Source organism: Piliocolobus tephrosceles, chromosome 8, assembly GCF_002776525.5.
Source record: "Piliocolobus tephrosceles isolate RC106 chromosome 8, ASM277652v3, whole genome shotgun sequence".
NCBI classification, from domain to species: Eukaryota; Metazoa; Chordata; class Mammalia; order Primates; family Cercopithecidae; genus Piliocolobus; species Piliocolobus tephrosceles.
The window spans coordinates 77,672,155-77,686,111 of NC_045441.1; the positions used below are offsets into that span (position 1 = coordinate 77,672,155).

Below are 13,957 nucleotides of genomic sequence, written 5' to 3' on the forward strand. Positions count from 1 at the left end.
GGAGTGCAGTGGCACAATCTCGGCTCACTGCAACCTCTGCCTTCCGGATTCAACCCCTGGCTCAACCTCCTGAGAAGCTGGGACTACAGGCATGTGCCACCACGCCCAGCTAATTTTTGTATTTTTAGTAGAGATGGTTTTGCCACGTTGGCCAGGTTGGTCTCAAACTTCTGACCTCAGGTTATCCACCTGCCTCAGCCTCCAAAAGTGCTGGATTACAGGTGTTAGCCACCACACTCAGCCTGTGTTTTTAATTTCAAGTTCTACCTGTTCATGCTGGTATATAGGAAAGTGATTGACTTTAGCATATTAATCTTACTATCAGCTGTGTCAGCTCTTGCCTCATGTATTTTTATGCTTTCTGTTTTGGAAGGTTTTCACTGATTCCTGCAACCTTGCTGTAATCACTTACTAGTTTTAGGAGTTTTTAATCAATTCTTTTGAATCATACCATCTGCAAACAAAGATAGGATTTGATCTTTTCAAATCTGTATACTTTTTTTTATTACATTAGTTAGGACTTCCAGTATGATGTTAAAAAACAGTGATGAGAGGCAACATTCTTAACTTTTTCCTGATGCTAGTGGGAAAACTTCAAGTTTCTCATCATTTAGAGTAATGTTAGCTGTAGGTATCAAATTGAGGAAATCCCTCTCTATTCCTAGTTTACTAAGAATTTTTTTTTTTTTCACAAATTGCCATTGGATTTTGTCAAATGCATTTCCTGCATCTGTTGATGATGTCATGTGATTTTTCTTCTTTAGCCTGTTGTTGTGATATTAACTGATTTTTGGATGTTGAACTAGCCTTGCATAACTGGGGAAAGTCCCAATTGATCATTGTGTATAATTCCTTTTATACATTGTTGAATCTGATTTGCTAATATTTTGTTGAGGATTTTTGCACCTGTGTTTATGAGAGATGCTGGTATGGTGTGTAGTTTCTTTTCATGTAATGTTGTTTTCTGGTTTTAGTATTAAGGTAATTTTGGTTTCATAGAATGAGATAGGAAGCATTCTTTTGGCTTTTGTCTTCTGGGAAATATTGTAGAGAGTTGGCATAATTTCTCCTTTAAATGTCTGGTAGAATTCAACAGTGAACCCATCTGTACCTGATCCTTTCTTTTTTAGAAGATTATTAATTATTGATTCAATTTCTTTACTACATATAGGCCCTGTGCAGATTATCTGATTTTTATTATTATTTTTTTCTTCTGCTTACTTTGGATTTGACTTGTTCTTCTTTTTCTAGTTTCCTGAGGGGGAGGTTTCAATTATTGATTTTAGATCTTTCTTCTTTTCTAATGTACGCATTCAATGCTATGAATTTCCTTCTAAGTATTGCTTTTGCTGAATTGTAAGCATTTTGATAAGTTATGGTTTCATTTTTATTTAATTCAGAATATTTTCAGGTTTCATCCAAGATTTCTCCTTTAATCCATGTGCTATTTTTGAAGGATGTTGCTTAGTCTCCTAGTAGTTTGGGATTTTTCAGTTATCTTTTGGTATTGAGTTCCAGTTTAATTCTACTGTGGTCTGACAGCAGACAGTATAGGATTTCCATTCTTTTAAATTTGTTAATTTTTTATGGTCTGGAATGTTGTTAAATGTTTCAAGTGAACTTCAGAAGAATGTGTATTCTGCTATTTTTGGATGAAGTAGTCTCTAAGTGTCTATTAAAACCTGTCGACTAATGATGATACTGAATTTCACTATGTCTTTACCAATTTTCTGCCTGCTGGTTGTGTCCATTTCTGATAGAGAGATGTTGAAATGTCCAACTATAATAGTGGATTAATCTGTTTCTCTTTGACTTCTATCAGCTCTTGCCTCATGTATTTTGATGCACTGTTATTAGGCACATACACATTAAGGAGTGATTTATGTTCTTAAAGAATTGACCTCTTTATCATTATGTAATGCCTTTCTATGTCTCTGATAAGTTTCCTTGCTATGAGGTTGGCTCTGTCTGAAATTAATATAGCTCCTCCTGCTTTTTAGAGTTATTGTCAGCATAGTATATCTTTTTGCATTCATTTACTTTTAATGTATATGTGTCTTCATATTTAAAGTAGGTATTTTTTTGTAAACAGAGTATAGTTGGATCTTGTTTTTCAATCCACTCTGACAGTCTCTGTCTTTTCATTGGGGTATTTAGATTTAGACCATGGATGATTAAAGTGATTATTGAGGCAAGCCATGGTAGCTCATGCCTGTAATCCCAGCACTTTGAGAGGCAGAGGGAGGCAGATCACCTGAGGTCAGGAGTTCAAGACCAGCCTAGCCAACATGGTAAAAACCCGTCTCTACCGAAAATAAAAAATTAGCTGGGTGTGGTGGTGGGCACCTGTAGTCCCAGCTACTTGGGAGGCTGAGGCAGGAGAATTGCTTGAACCCAGGAGGTAGAAGTTGCAGTGAGCCAAGATCTGCACTCCAGCCTGTGTGACAGGGCGAGACTCTGCCTCAAAAATAAAATAACAAAACAAAATAAAATAAAATTACCATATTTGTTACTGCTGTTTGTTGCCTTTGTTTTTGTTTCAATTTTTGTCGTCCACTCTTTTCCCACTTTTTATAGTTTTCATTGAGCAATTTTTATGATTGTTTTCTCTCCTTTTTTAACCTATCAGTTGTATTTTTTAAATTTTCTTTCAGTGATTGTCTTAGAGTTTGCAATATACATATAAAACCAATCCAAGTTCACTTTCAAATAACACTCCAATACTTCCTAGGTATTGCAGGTATCTTATGATAACAAAATAATCCCTGTCTCTCCCTCATCTCTCTTGTATCATTGCTGTCATTTATTTTGCTTATATATGTGTATATAAACATAGAGATATATACATTTATGGAAACACTGGTGAATAGATTGTAGATATTATTTTAAACAAATCATCTATTAGATCAATTAAGAAAAATAAAAGGTTTTATCTTCACTTATTCCTTCTCTGATGCTCTACTTTTCTTTATGTAGATCTCAGTTTCTGACCTATATCATTTTCCATCTCTCAAAAGAAGTTATTTTAACATTTCTTGCAAAGTAGTTTTACTTTATTCATTAGAGCCCTCTGCATATTAGTCATGGTTGTTTTAAATTTCTGTTCTGATAATTTCAACATCTCTGCCATCTCATCTGGTTTGATGCTTGTTCAGTCTTTTCAAACTGTGTTTTTTTTTGCTGTATAGTATGTTTTATAATTTTTTCTTGATAGCCGGACTAATGTATGGAGTAAAAAGAATTTGACTATAAGTAGACCTTTAGTAATATGGTGGTCAGGTGTTGTGGGAGGGGAAGAATTCTGTAATTCTATGATTCATTCTCAATCTTTTAGTGAGCCTATGCCTCAGGACCATGAATTTCACATATGCTTCTCATCTGCCTTTTTAGGTAGGACAGGATACTACGTGGATATCCAGTTTTTCCACCACCATTAGTTATAACAACTATTCTTTCCTTTTTGAATTGTCTAGGTACCTGTGATAATGATCAGTTTATTAAATATGAGAGTTTATTTCTGGATTCTTAGTTCTATTCCATTGATCTGTATGTCTGTCCCTATGCCCGTACCAGATGACTTGCTTACTGTAGCTCTGAGTAAATTTTCAAATTGGGAATTGTGAGTTTTCCAAATTTCCAAATTTGTTTTTCCTTATCAAAATGTGTGTGTGTGTATGTATGGCTGTTCTGGGTGCTATGAACTTCCTTAGAAATTTTAGGATCAGTTAGTCAACTTCTGCAAAGAAGGCAGCTGGAATTTTGATGGTTTTATTTCATTTTACATTGTCATTTTTTTTCTTAGCATTGTCATTATGAAAAGGAATAGTATTTACTTGGGAGTATTTTCCTGGTTTTCTCTTTCCTTTTGAAAGGCCAATGAGATTCCTATCTTCTCAAGCTGCTCCAAGATTATTTAAATATTATTGTCACTATTTTCTGTTGTGAAATCTTTTCAATTAAGTAGAGGTCTTTCCCCATAACTCCCCCACACTAACAAAATAGATTTTGTTTGCCTCTTTGTGTTTACCAAACAATAGTTTTACTCTTATATTAATGTCTTAGATAAAAGATTGCAAGGCCTTCTGATGAGAGACCAAGCATATAGGGGTTTGTGTAGCAGAAAAACGGACTGAACTGGTAGGTAAAATAGTGATGTCTACCCAAGGCTCCATACTTCCAGGGATGTAATTTAAGAGTTTTATTATAAGAAAATTAAGTGAAATGTATTACTTAGTTATTTATTATTGTAGTAGTGGGGTTATTTTCTAACTACTTTACCTTAAGGATAATTTTTTAATGTAAGTAGTCTACTAAATATAGTAATTACTAAATATAGTAATCAGAATATGATGCATGTTTATATTGAATGAAAATAAATAGGATGAAATGAAGTTTTTAGAAATTAACGTAGAATGGAGAGAGTATCTGGTATACCAAAGTACTCAGTAAATATTGGCTGAATAAAGGAATGAATGAAAGGAAGGCCCTATATGAATCATTGTTTTTAAAGCCTAGGCCCTTACCTCAGGGATGAGTCTAGTTAATCTCTCAATTCAAAAGGCTAAATCCTGCTTTCAAGGTAGATTGTTTTTTAGTGTTTTCAATTTTCTTAAAGGATAACCTGAGAGTTTCACATTTTTACAGCGTTTATGTCATGGTTGGTGCAGATGTCCCGTTTTCTTCTTGTTTACGAGAAGTTGAAAATCCACAGAATCAATTGAGATGTAGTCAAGAAATGGAGCCTGTAATAACATGTGATAAAAAATTTCGTACTCAATTTTACATTGACTGGTGCAAAATTTCATTGGTAAGTTTTTATTTTGTTTTTGCAAGTTTAATTAAAAATGATGTGACTGGAGTTAACATTTGACTAAAACCTGAATTGCTTCTAGGAATAAGTCCTGGGTTTACTTTAACTGCAGTTGACTTCCCTTCAGATTAAGGATCTGGAAAGCTCGTTGACAGTGCATCCATTTAGGAAAGAATATATCCACTTTTGTACTTATTCTATCCTTGATTAGTTGCTGGGGCTGGTTTAGCTTGGCAGGTGGTCCAAATGAACCCCCTGGACATCCATATAGCTGCTAATGAGCACAGATAATAGAGTTAGTATGATATGTGCAGAAAGATTCTTCTTAAATATTCTGCCACTAACCCACTTTGGAAGGAGAGGATGGAGTACAATAATAAATCTGAAAATAAAGCAATATTGTGCTATGATTTAATGTTCTGAAAACTCAAATTATAGGGAAAGTCCAAGAAACAAGAGACAATTTCGAGTGAAGTTAGAATCTTACCCATAATTCATAAACATAATATTTCTTTCCAAATCACATTTGAATTTGCATGTTAACAGATTTAGGAAAATGTAAGGTTTCAAATATATGTAAGATGTGTAATATTTTATCTATGTTTGTATATTTTATATGTCTGTATATAATATTTTGATCCTGTTATCTGAAAGGTAGGAGGGTTGTTTTAATTCTTTGTTTTTTCTTTTTACTTTTCATATTAATGTATCCAACTGATGTTTTAATTCTTTAGTGACCTTTTAGATTTAACTTCTTTCAACTCTTTATGATTGGCGGTGAGTGAATTAGATCTAAGTTTAAAGCTGACATTTGAACAAAGTGACTGACACATAAACACAACTATCACTTCATGTCTTAGAGAGCCAGCTGCATCCTGGAAAACATATTATTCACACTGCAACACTTAGCACTCCTTGTGGCCTTTTGCCTTGAACTCTTCTCATGCCTCTTGTCTCATGGCCTTTAGTAAAATGGCCTTGTTTGCCTTCCTAAATCAAGTAAAATCATTGTTATAGGCAAATGTGCTCAATATTTCAATCATGGTGCTAATGATACAAGGGTACAGGAGACTGAGCAGCTGCAACCATAACTTAGATTCCTCTCCCAGCATCATCAGTGGACAGCAGACCCTAACAATGCCATTTTACTTGTGGTTGTTCTGGAAAATGAGTTTATGTTTAAGACTATTACCCCATCTCTAAAAGTTAAAAAATGATATAAACCTTGAAGATTTTTGTTTTATCTGTTAAGGCTTTATAAGTGGAAAGGTTGGGAATTTTTATTTTACGTGTATTTATTTTTATGCCATATATTGCCACAAAAGATTTCAGAAGGTTAAACAAGAGTCATACAATAAACATAATAAATAAAATATAAAAGAAGTGGAAAATCAGGACCTGAATTTCACCCCCCAAAAATAAGCATAAGGCTGTGTTGGACAACAAGCCGCCTAATGTGCAGGACAAAAAAATGAAATTCATATTTAGTTCTCATTCTTATAAAAAGGAGGCACATCAATTCCTTGGCAGAAAACAAGTTTTCACTAACACTATATTATTAACAAAATTTTTGTTTTTTTTTTTTTTTATTATTACACTTTAAGTATATTTAAGTATAACAACGTGCAGGTTTGTTACATATGTATACATGTGCCATGTTGGTGTGCTGCACCCATTAACTCCTCAGCACCCATCAACTCGTCATTTACATTTTGGGAGAAGATACTGAATAATGCTACAACTAATTCTCCCCAGCATTTTATTTTAGTAGCAAATGTAGTAGCAAATTTCACATGGCTACATTTTTAGTGTCCTTCAATAAAAACCTTAGCATAATTAAATGCAACTCAGTGAAAGCAGCACAATTAATGTGGAGGTAAATTAACATAGTGCAACTGTTGTAGTTTTTTTTTTTTTTTTTGATACTGGGATAGAATTAAGTAAGACTGGGATAGGTTCCATATTCCCTAGACTATCTTCCATAAAAGTTACTTCTGTCAGCTGGAAGGAAGAAAGATCAAGGACAACATGTTTGGAAATTGTCCCTCTTTCCCCCCGCCCCCGCCTGCCTCACACTTTTCTCTGTCGCTAACCTTAGAACCCATACGTGCATACCTGGTTTTCAGCCAGTTTTAGGTTTGGTAAAATCTGCACTTGATCTTTGCCACTAGGAAATAAGACATTTACACGGTAGTGTAAAGGACTGCTGCTTTAGAGGAAGGAAACTGAAAAACAACTATACGCATAGGCACACACATGTTAAGTATGTATACATGTAAATATATATGTATATGTGTTTTAGGAAGAACATAGAAAGCAGACCAAAGCCTTTATTACTTTCATTCATTACCTTCCCTACCTCCAATAAATACTTGCAAATTCAAGGTGATAAAGTAATTGGAAAAGGTGGCTTTTTAGACAATTTGTCAAAGAATGTTTTAGTGTATCCAGATCTTAAAATCTCATAATGTTTGCAATGATTAATTTGCTGTGTAATTGTCTTCTTTTGTATCAGGTTGATAAAACAAAGCAAGTGTCCACCTATCAGGAAGTGATTCGTGGAGAGGGGATTTTGCCTGATGGTGGGGAATACAAACCCCCTTCTGATTCTTTGAAAAGCAGAGACTATTACACGGATTTCCTAATTACACTGGCTGTGCCCTCGGCAGTAGCACTGGTCCTTTTTCTAGTACTTGCTTATATCATGTGCTGCCGACGGGAAGGCGTGTGAGTACTTTAAAACTAATAAGAAAATTAGAGATCCTGCTAAGATAACAACATAGAAGTTTCCATTAAAAGTGAAATTTCATTTTAGTTCATAAAACACTTTGTAAATGAATTGAAATTGTGTCCAAACTGCAATATTTTATTCCTTTAAAATGAATTAAAATAGTTTTGAGTCTAGTAAATCAAGTTAGGGGATATAATTACTTTATTTGAAAATTATTAAGGCTAGATGTAAATTCGCACTGGCAAAACAGTCCCAAGAATAATTGAGGCTAGATATTTTGATTATACAAGCCATCTTGTATGAGCAGAGACCGCAGAATCTACTGACATGGTAATTGCACTTAAAAAAATTAATTGTGTTAGTTTGACCAGAAGTGATGGTCAAAACTCTTGAAATCATTCTGCTGTCAAACAGGGTAACACAATCTAAATGTATAAAATATATATTTAAAACCCAACAAAGGAGTAACTTAACAAAAATAAGGTATAATTTGAGTAACAACTCTTCACTTCATGAAGTACTTTCAGGACATCTATGTCAATTAAGGTAATCTCCCAAGATTATCTGGAAGTCAGGGCAACAAAGGAAAGGATAAAAATTTAATAAAGCAGCAAGTAACAAATTCTTTCATTTTTACATGTAGCTTGATTTCATTATGTCATAGAATTTATTTCAATCAAGGCCTTGATTCTTAATCTCCATTTTTTTTCATTTTTCTGTGTGTTTCTCATCAGTATTCCATCGCTGTATGTGTACTCATCCAAGTAATGTCATAAACCTGGTGGCAAATGCTGCCTGGTTGCATTTAATAGTAACAATGTCAGCATTTCCACATCATGCAAGATCCCATGAGCATCTAGTCTTAATGTTCCAAATATCAATGCTATTATTTAATTCATAAATTTTGTTTTGTTTCTAGGGAAAAGAGAAACATGCAAACACCAGAGTAAGTGTCTTCTTTCCTGTTATTTTCTTCATCATTTTTTCCCACCTCTCAGTTGCCCATCATGCTCCATACATGTGTGTCAAGCTTTTTTTCATTCGTCATCTTTCATAGTTTATTTCATAAATGTGAAAGCTGCTTTCTAAATAGAGATATTTAGGAGGGGTAGAAACTAAAACTAGAAAGGGTTTGAAAACTAAGATTACACAGATAAAAATTAAACCTAAAATATTTCAGATTCAGAATATTAACTTACCATTTATATTATGTGGTTTCCAATCTGCATTTCTATAAACCAGAGAACAGATGAAAAGACCTTTCATACAAGTTTGCCAGAATCTACAGTAATAACCTACCATAAAATGAAACTTCTGTGAGTATTTATAAATGCCCCACCAGAAGCAAAAATATAAAAGCTATGGAAGTTTTATCTTAATCATAGAAAATAAATAGAAAACTAGTTTGTTACTTAGGACAGTAATATTAATACATTCTTCATAGCTTAGTTTAATAAAACACATATTTTAAAATCAGTTTATAATTTTTAGTTTTGTTACATTAAAAGTATGTGAGATGTATGACTTTCTGAAATAGTTTATTGAATGCCCAAAGTGCAATAATGTCTTGTTATTTTTAAAGATAGAAGTACTTCATAACTTTTTCAAATTGATGACCCGTCAGGTTAATATATGATTTTAAATATACGTTGTTTTATTTCTTTTTGACCTAGCATCCAACTGGTTCATCACAGTGCTATTCAAAAATCTACCAAGGAGCTTCGAGACATGTCCAAGAATAGAGAGATAGCATGGCCCCTGTCAACGCTTCCTGTGTTCCACCCTGTGACTGGGGAAATCATACCTCCTTTACACACAGACAACTATGATAGCACAAACATGCCATTGATGCAAACGCAGCAGTAAGTGTCCACTTAGAGCCATAATAATTAATATACATGTATATTTTTACTAATGTCTGTAAAGAACAGAGCTTTCTGTTGTTGTGTTGTGTTGTGTTTGTTTGTTTGTTTATAACTGGAAGAGAAAATACCAAAAGGACATTAATTATGTAAATCCCACCCCTACTGTCGTGACATATACAATACAGTTACTTTTAGGAAATGTGCTTTTTCCCCCCCACTAATCCAAACAAGACTACATATACCTTAATATTTAAGAAATTGACACTGATACTAAACTCAACATTACATGTTTGCTCAAAGATGAGTTAATTATAAAAAAAGAACCATATCCTAAGCATTTGAAACTGATTATTTTTAGAGATGTTAGAATTATTTGGTTTAAACCTATTAGAATATTATTACCATAGACCTTTGTCATCTAAATTTTTGCCTCAGAATTAAGGGTGTTTGGGTTGTTTTTTATGATCTGCTTGTATGTCAGAGCAAGCAGTTCCAATCTGGGCTATAAACACCTATTTTATTAGTGCAAACCTTGTCTAGCGCTCTAGAGATCAGGGTTAGAAACCCTGGAAGGACTTTGTAAGCAGTAGGTAAGAGTGAGGAGTGAGGAAATTGTACAGTTGCATTTGGGAGACCATGCTATATAATGCTGTAATGCAGCATTATGCTGCATCCTATATTGCTGATACAATGTAGCCCAGTGGCCACATTTTTATGTAAAGGAATGGTGGGTAAAACTGTTATTTATAAGAACATGTCCCTTTTTTTTCTTTTTCCTTTTTTTTTTTTTTTAAGATGGAGTTTTGCTCCTGTCGCCCAGGCTGGAGTGCAATGGCACGATATCGGCTCACTGCAACCTCCGCCTCCCGGGTTCAAGTGATTCTCCTGCCTCAGTCTCCCAAGTAGCTGGAATTATAGGCACCTGCCACCATGCCCAGCTAGTTTTTGTATTTTTAGTAGAGACAGGGTTTCACCATGTTGGCCAGGCTGGTCTTGAAATCCTGACCCAGGTGATCCGCCCACCTTGGCCTCCAAAGTACTGTGATTACAGGTGTGAGCCACTGTGCCTGGCCTTTTTTTCTTTTTAACCATATGTTAAAATGAGTTAAATTCAATTGCCCCAAGCACTAGAAGTCACAAAGTTGGCTTTTGAGGTCCTCCTTTTTTTCACTTTACTTTTATAGATGGAATGGCTATACAGAAAAATCTCTCTTACTCTCTCAGTCTGTCTCTTTCTCTCTCACACACACACAGACACATACAAACCGCTTAGGATATAATACTAAAGTGAACACATTTATCTGGAAACTCTGCTGGGTACATTTTTCCCATTGTGTGCTTATTTTGTAACCAGGTAGAATGCATGTGGTAATTTGAAGATTAAATAATAATATGAGTAGTATAGACAGACTAGATAAGTTTATCCAGAATACTTTAGAAACCCAAAAGTATTATGAATATTTTTCTAAAGTTCTCTAACATCACTTAGGGTCATACAGACTAAGGTGCCTGTTTATGTGCATGTGTGTGAGAGAGAGTAAGTAATGGGTAGTGGGTAATTTAAGAAATGGGTGAAATTGCATATGTTTACAATTTTGAATTTTGGAAACATTAATACATCAGGGATAGAAATATTAAGGTCTACAAAATTTAGTTGTACTGAATGGAACAGATGGGTTTCTGTGCTCTCTGGTGGTCAGTAGCCCACCTATTATGGGTCATCATAAAATCCAGTTTACCAGGATTAGATACTGATGAGAAAAATTGGTAAAATTTCAAGAATATTGTAATAATTCAGAATTTAACCACCTCTTATCCCGTTTTTAGATGAAAATTATGAAATGGTTTTGTCTTTCATTTTCAAAATGAAAAGAATTTGTACTTATTCTTTAAGGTTATTATTTCTGATATTGTTTACCCTAGTATGCCAGTGAAATGTTGACAGATATCCTTCAAAAATGGAATGGTCAAATACACTTGGAAAAAAGCAGTAGCAACATTGCAAAATTCTAACATGAAACATGAAATCCTGTAGCTAACCAAATTGTTTATGAATGATAAATTCAGTATACTTAGTATGAATGTGAAGATGAAATGCATGCCCTTTTAAGAAGGGTTAATTAATAAGTACAAGGCAGCATTATCCAAGCATATACCTGGTTATTGAGTACTGTAATGTAAAGGTTTTATTTCATTTTTTAAGCTACAACAGTCTTCAGTCCCTTGGTGTGTTGATATACTTTGTGAATCCATAGGAAAAGGCCAGAATAGGTAAATCTTCAAAGAAAACAGTTTGAGAAATGCCCCTATTGATAATGTAACAATGCTGTAGAATTTTAGAGTAGAAAACTAGTTATAGTGAGTAGGAGAACTTGAATATGTTTGTAAATCAGTAAAACTCTATTGATAGTGAAATTCAAGAGAGGAAAAAGGTTGCTGTCATTTTAAGATAACCCTTTCTAACCATATATATTGAAAATAAGAATAGCTCCTTAAAAAGTATTTTGATTCCCGGTGGTTAGAATTTTGCAATGTTGCTACTAATATACAAGCAAAATAAAATTTTCTATCTAGTTTACACCAAATGCATCTTTCTGGTCCTTCCAAAACCCCATCAAGACTGTCATTATGTTGATCAGATCTCTCTATTTGCAAATGCAATAGGCTATTATATTGAACTTGCAACAATTTAAACACATACGTATTTTTAAGTCCAGAAAACCTTCACATTAGTCAGATTTCTGCTAATGGAAAAGCTCCATTAACTAGCACTTCTGTATAAATAGGGTACATAGATAATTGATGATGTTCACAATGATTATTCTGAGGCACTGCAGGATCATCAAGTGCGTCTGACTCATCAGAGGAAAATTAAATTACATTCGGTGTCGTTTCAGTGTTGAGTGTATATTATCTTTCTTTTATTCTTAGAAATGGATCATATGTGCACAGTCTCTATGGTAACTCCCTATAAGCCAGAATATGTGATTAACCTCATTTTCCAACCATGCCAGATAATAGGGAATTTATTGTATGGGGTTCATCATAGCTGTCCTTTATGCAAATTCAACTTTTACTTTTACCAGAAAAACAGCCATGTTTTAAAAGTTTTACTTCAGCACTGAGTAGACACACACAAATATTTTGGTCATTTGGATTGAACTGAATTCTCAAGATTAAAATGCGATATTATATTTGGGGACGCATTATAGTACTCAATAACCAGGTGTATGCTTGGATAATGCTGCCTTGTACTTATTAATTTACCCTTTCTAAAAGGGCATGCATTTCATCTCCACATTCATACTAAGTGTACTGAATTTATCATTCATAAACAATTTAGCTAGCCAAAGGATTCTGTGTTTATTCTTCAGATTGATACCAGAAATATTCAGACATGGTTATGGCTAAAGGTTTATACTGGCTTCTAAGCAAGACTCAAGAATATTCAAAGCTTTCTTTCAAAACTGCATAAAACTAGTTTGTTCCTTTAAATGAGTCAATTTACATCAGAAGTATAGAGAATTCACAACGTTATGTAATGAATGGCTGCCACCATTATCAATTACATAGTAATATTTTCTTTTTAGTAGAATGTTTCACAGAGCTCCAGACTGGCACCATAAATTAGCCAGTAAGAAAAAATGTTTAATCATTTGCAGATGATAAATTTGAGACACTGATAAGAGACAAAGTTAAATTAGGTCAGAACTGAGATTAGATTATTTACCTATCCTGATATCTAGGCAGGGATAGATAATGTCGGTCATCGACCTCAGAGGGATATCTGATTCAGGTTATAAGCAAAATGAACAAAGAGACAGTGGAAAGGGAAGCTGGAGCAGAACCTGGAGACGTAGCACATGCCCAGAAATGAGGTGTTTCATTTTGTACTGTGTTTCTTTTGCTTTTCAAATTACAGAGACAATATAAATAGGCTGTTAAAACTATCACATAGTCTAGAAATGTAAGGTCAATTTAATTTGATCTTGGCTAATATATTTATTCTTTAATAAACTTTTTATTTTGGAATGATTGTAGAGGTACAGGAAAGTTACAAAGATAATAGAGAGTTCCCAGATACTCCTCAGTCAGTTTCTCCCATTGTTAACATCTTATAGGACCATGGTACATTTGTCACAATGAGGAACCCAGTATCAGTATGTTACTGTTACCTAGACTTCAGACTTTTTTCACGTCATCAGTTTTTCCACTAATGTCCTTTCTCTGTTCTAGGATCCATCTAGGACACAATATTCACTGTGTCTCCTTAGTCTCCTCAGTTCTGGGCATTTTCTTAGACCTTTCTTGCATCCCATGACCTCGACAGTCATGAGGAGCTATAGCCAGGTATTGTGTAGTATGTCCCTCATGCCCTCATATAGTAAGTTTTTCTGCATCTGTACTTAGTTATCTTTGTAGCCTAGTGAATAAGTGTTGCCATTAATAGCAGGAATAATTTTTCCCCTATAGACATTCATCTCATTTATTACAATTTATTTCTGGAAATCACATTGTAAAGTAACTCTTTTTTTTTTTTTTTTTTTTTTT

At 34.0% G+C, this 13,957-nt stretch overlaps 1 protein-coding gene across 4 annotated transcripts in view; it reads left to right on the forward strand.

Annotated features, from left to right (window-relative positions):
• Positions 1-13,957, forward strand: part of SGCE (sarcoglycan epsilon) — a 71,449-nt gene that overhangs the window by 48,305 nt on the left and 9,187 nt on the right. For all 4 annotated transcript variants that reach the window (XM_023226658.3, XM_023226660.3, XM_023226657.3 and 1 more), the window contains 4 exons: positions 4,645-4,807; positions 7,326-7,537; positions 8,461-8,487; positions 9,215-9,403. In XM_023226658.3, coding sequence (XP_023082426.2) covers positions 4,645-4,807; positions 7,326-7,537; positions 8,461-8,487; positions 9,215-9,403 — 591 coding nt within the window. The remainder of the gene's footprint in view (positions 1-4,644; positions 4,808-7,325; positions 7,538-8,460; positions 8,488-9,214; positions 9,404-13,957) is intronic.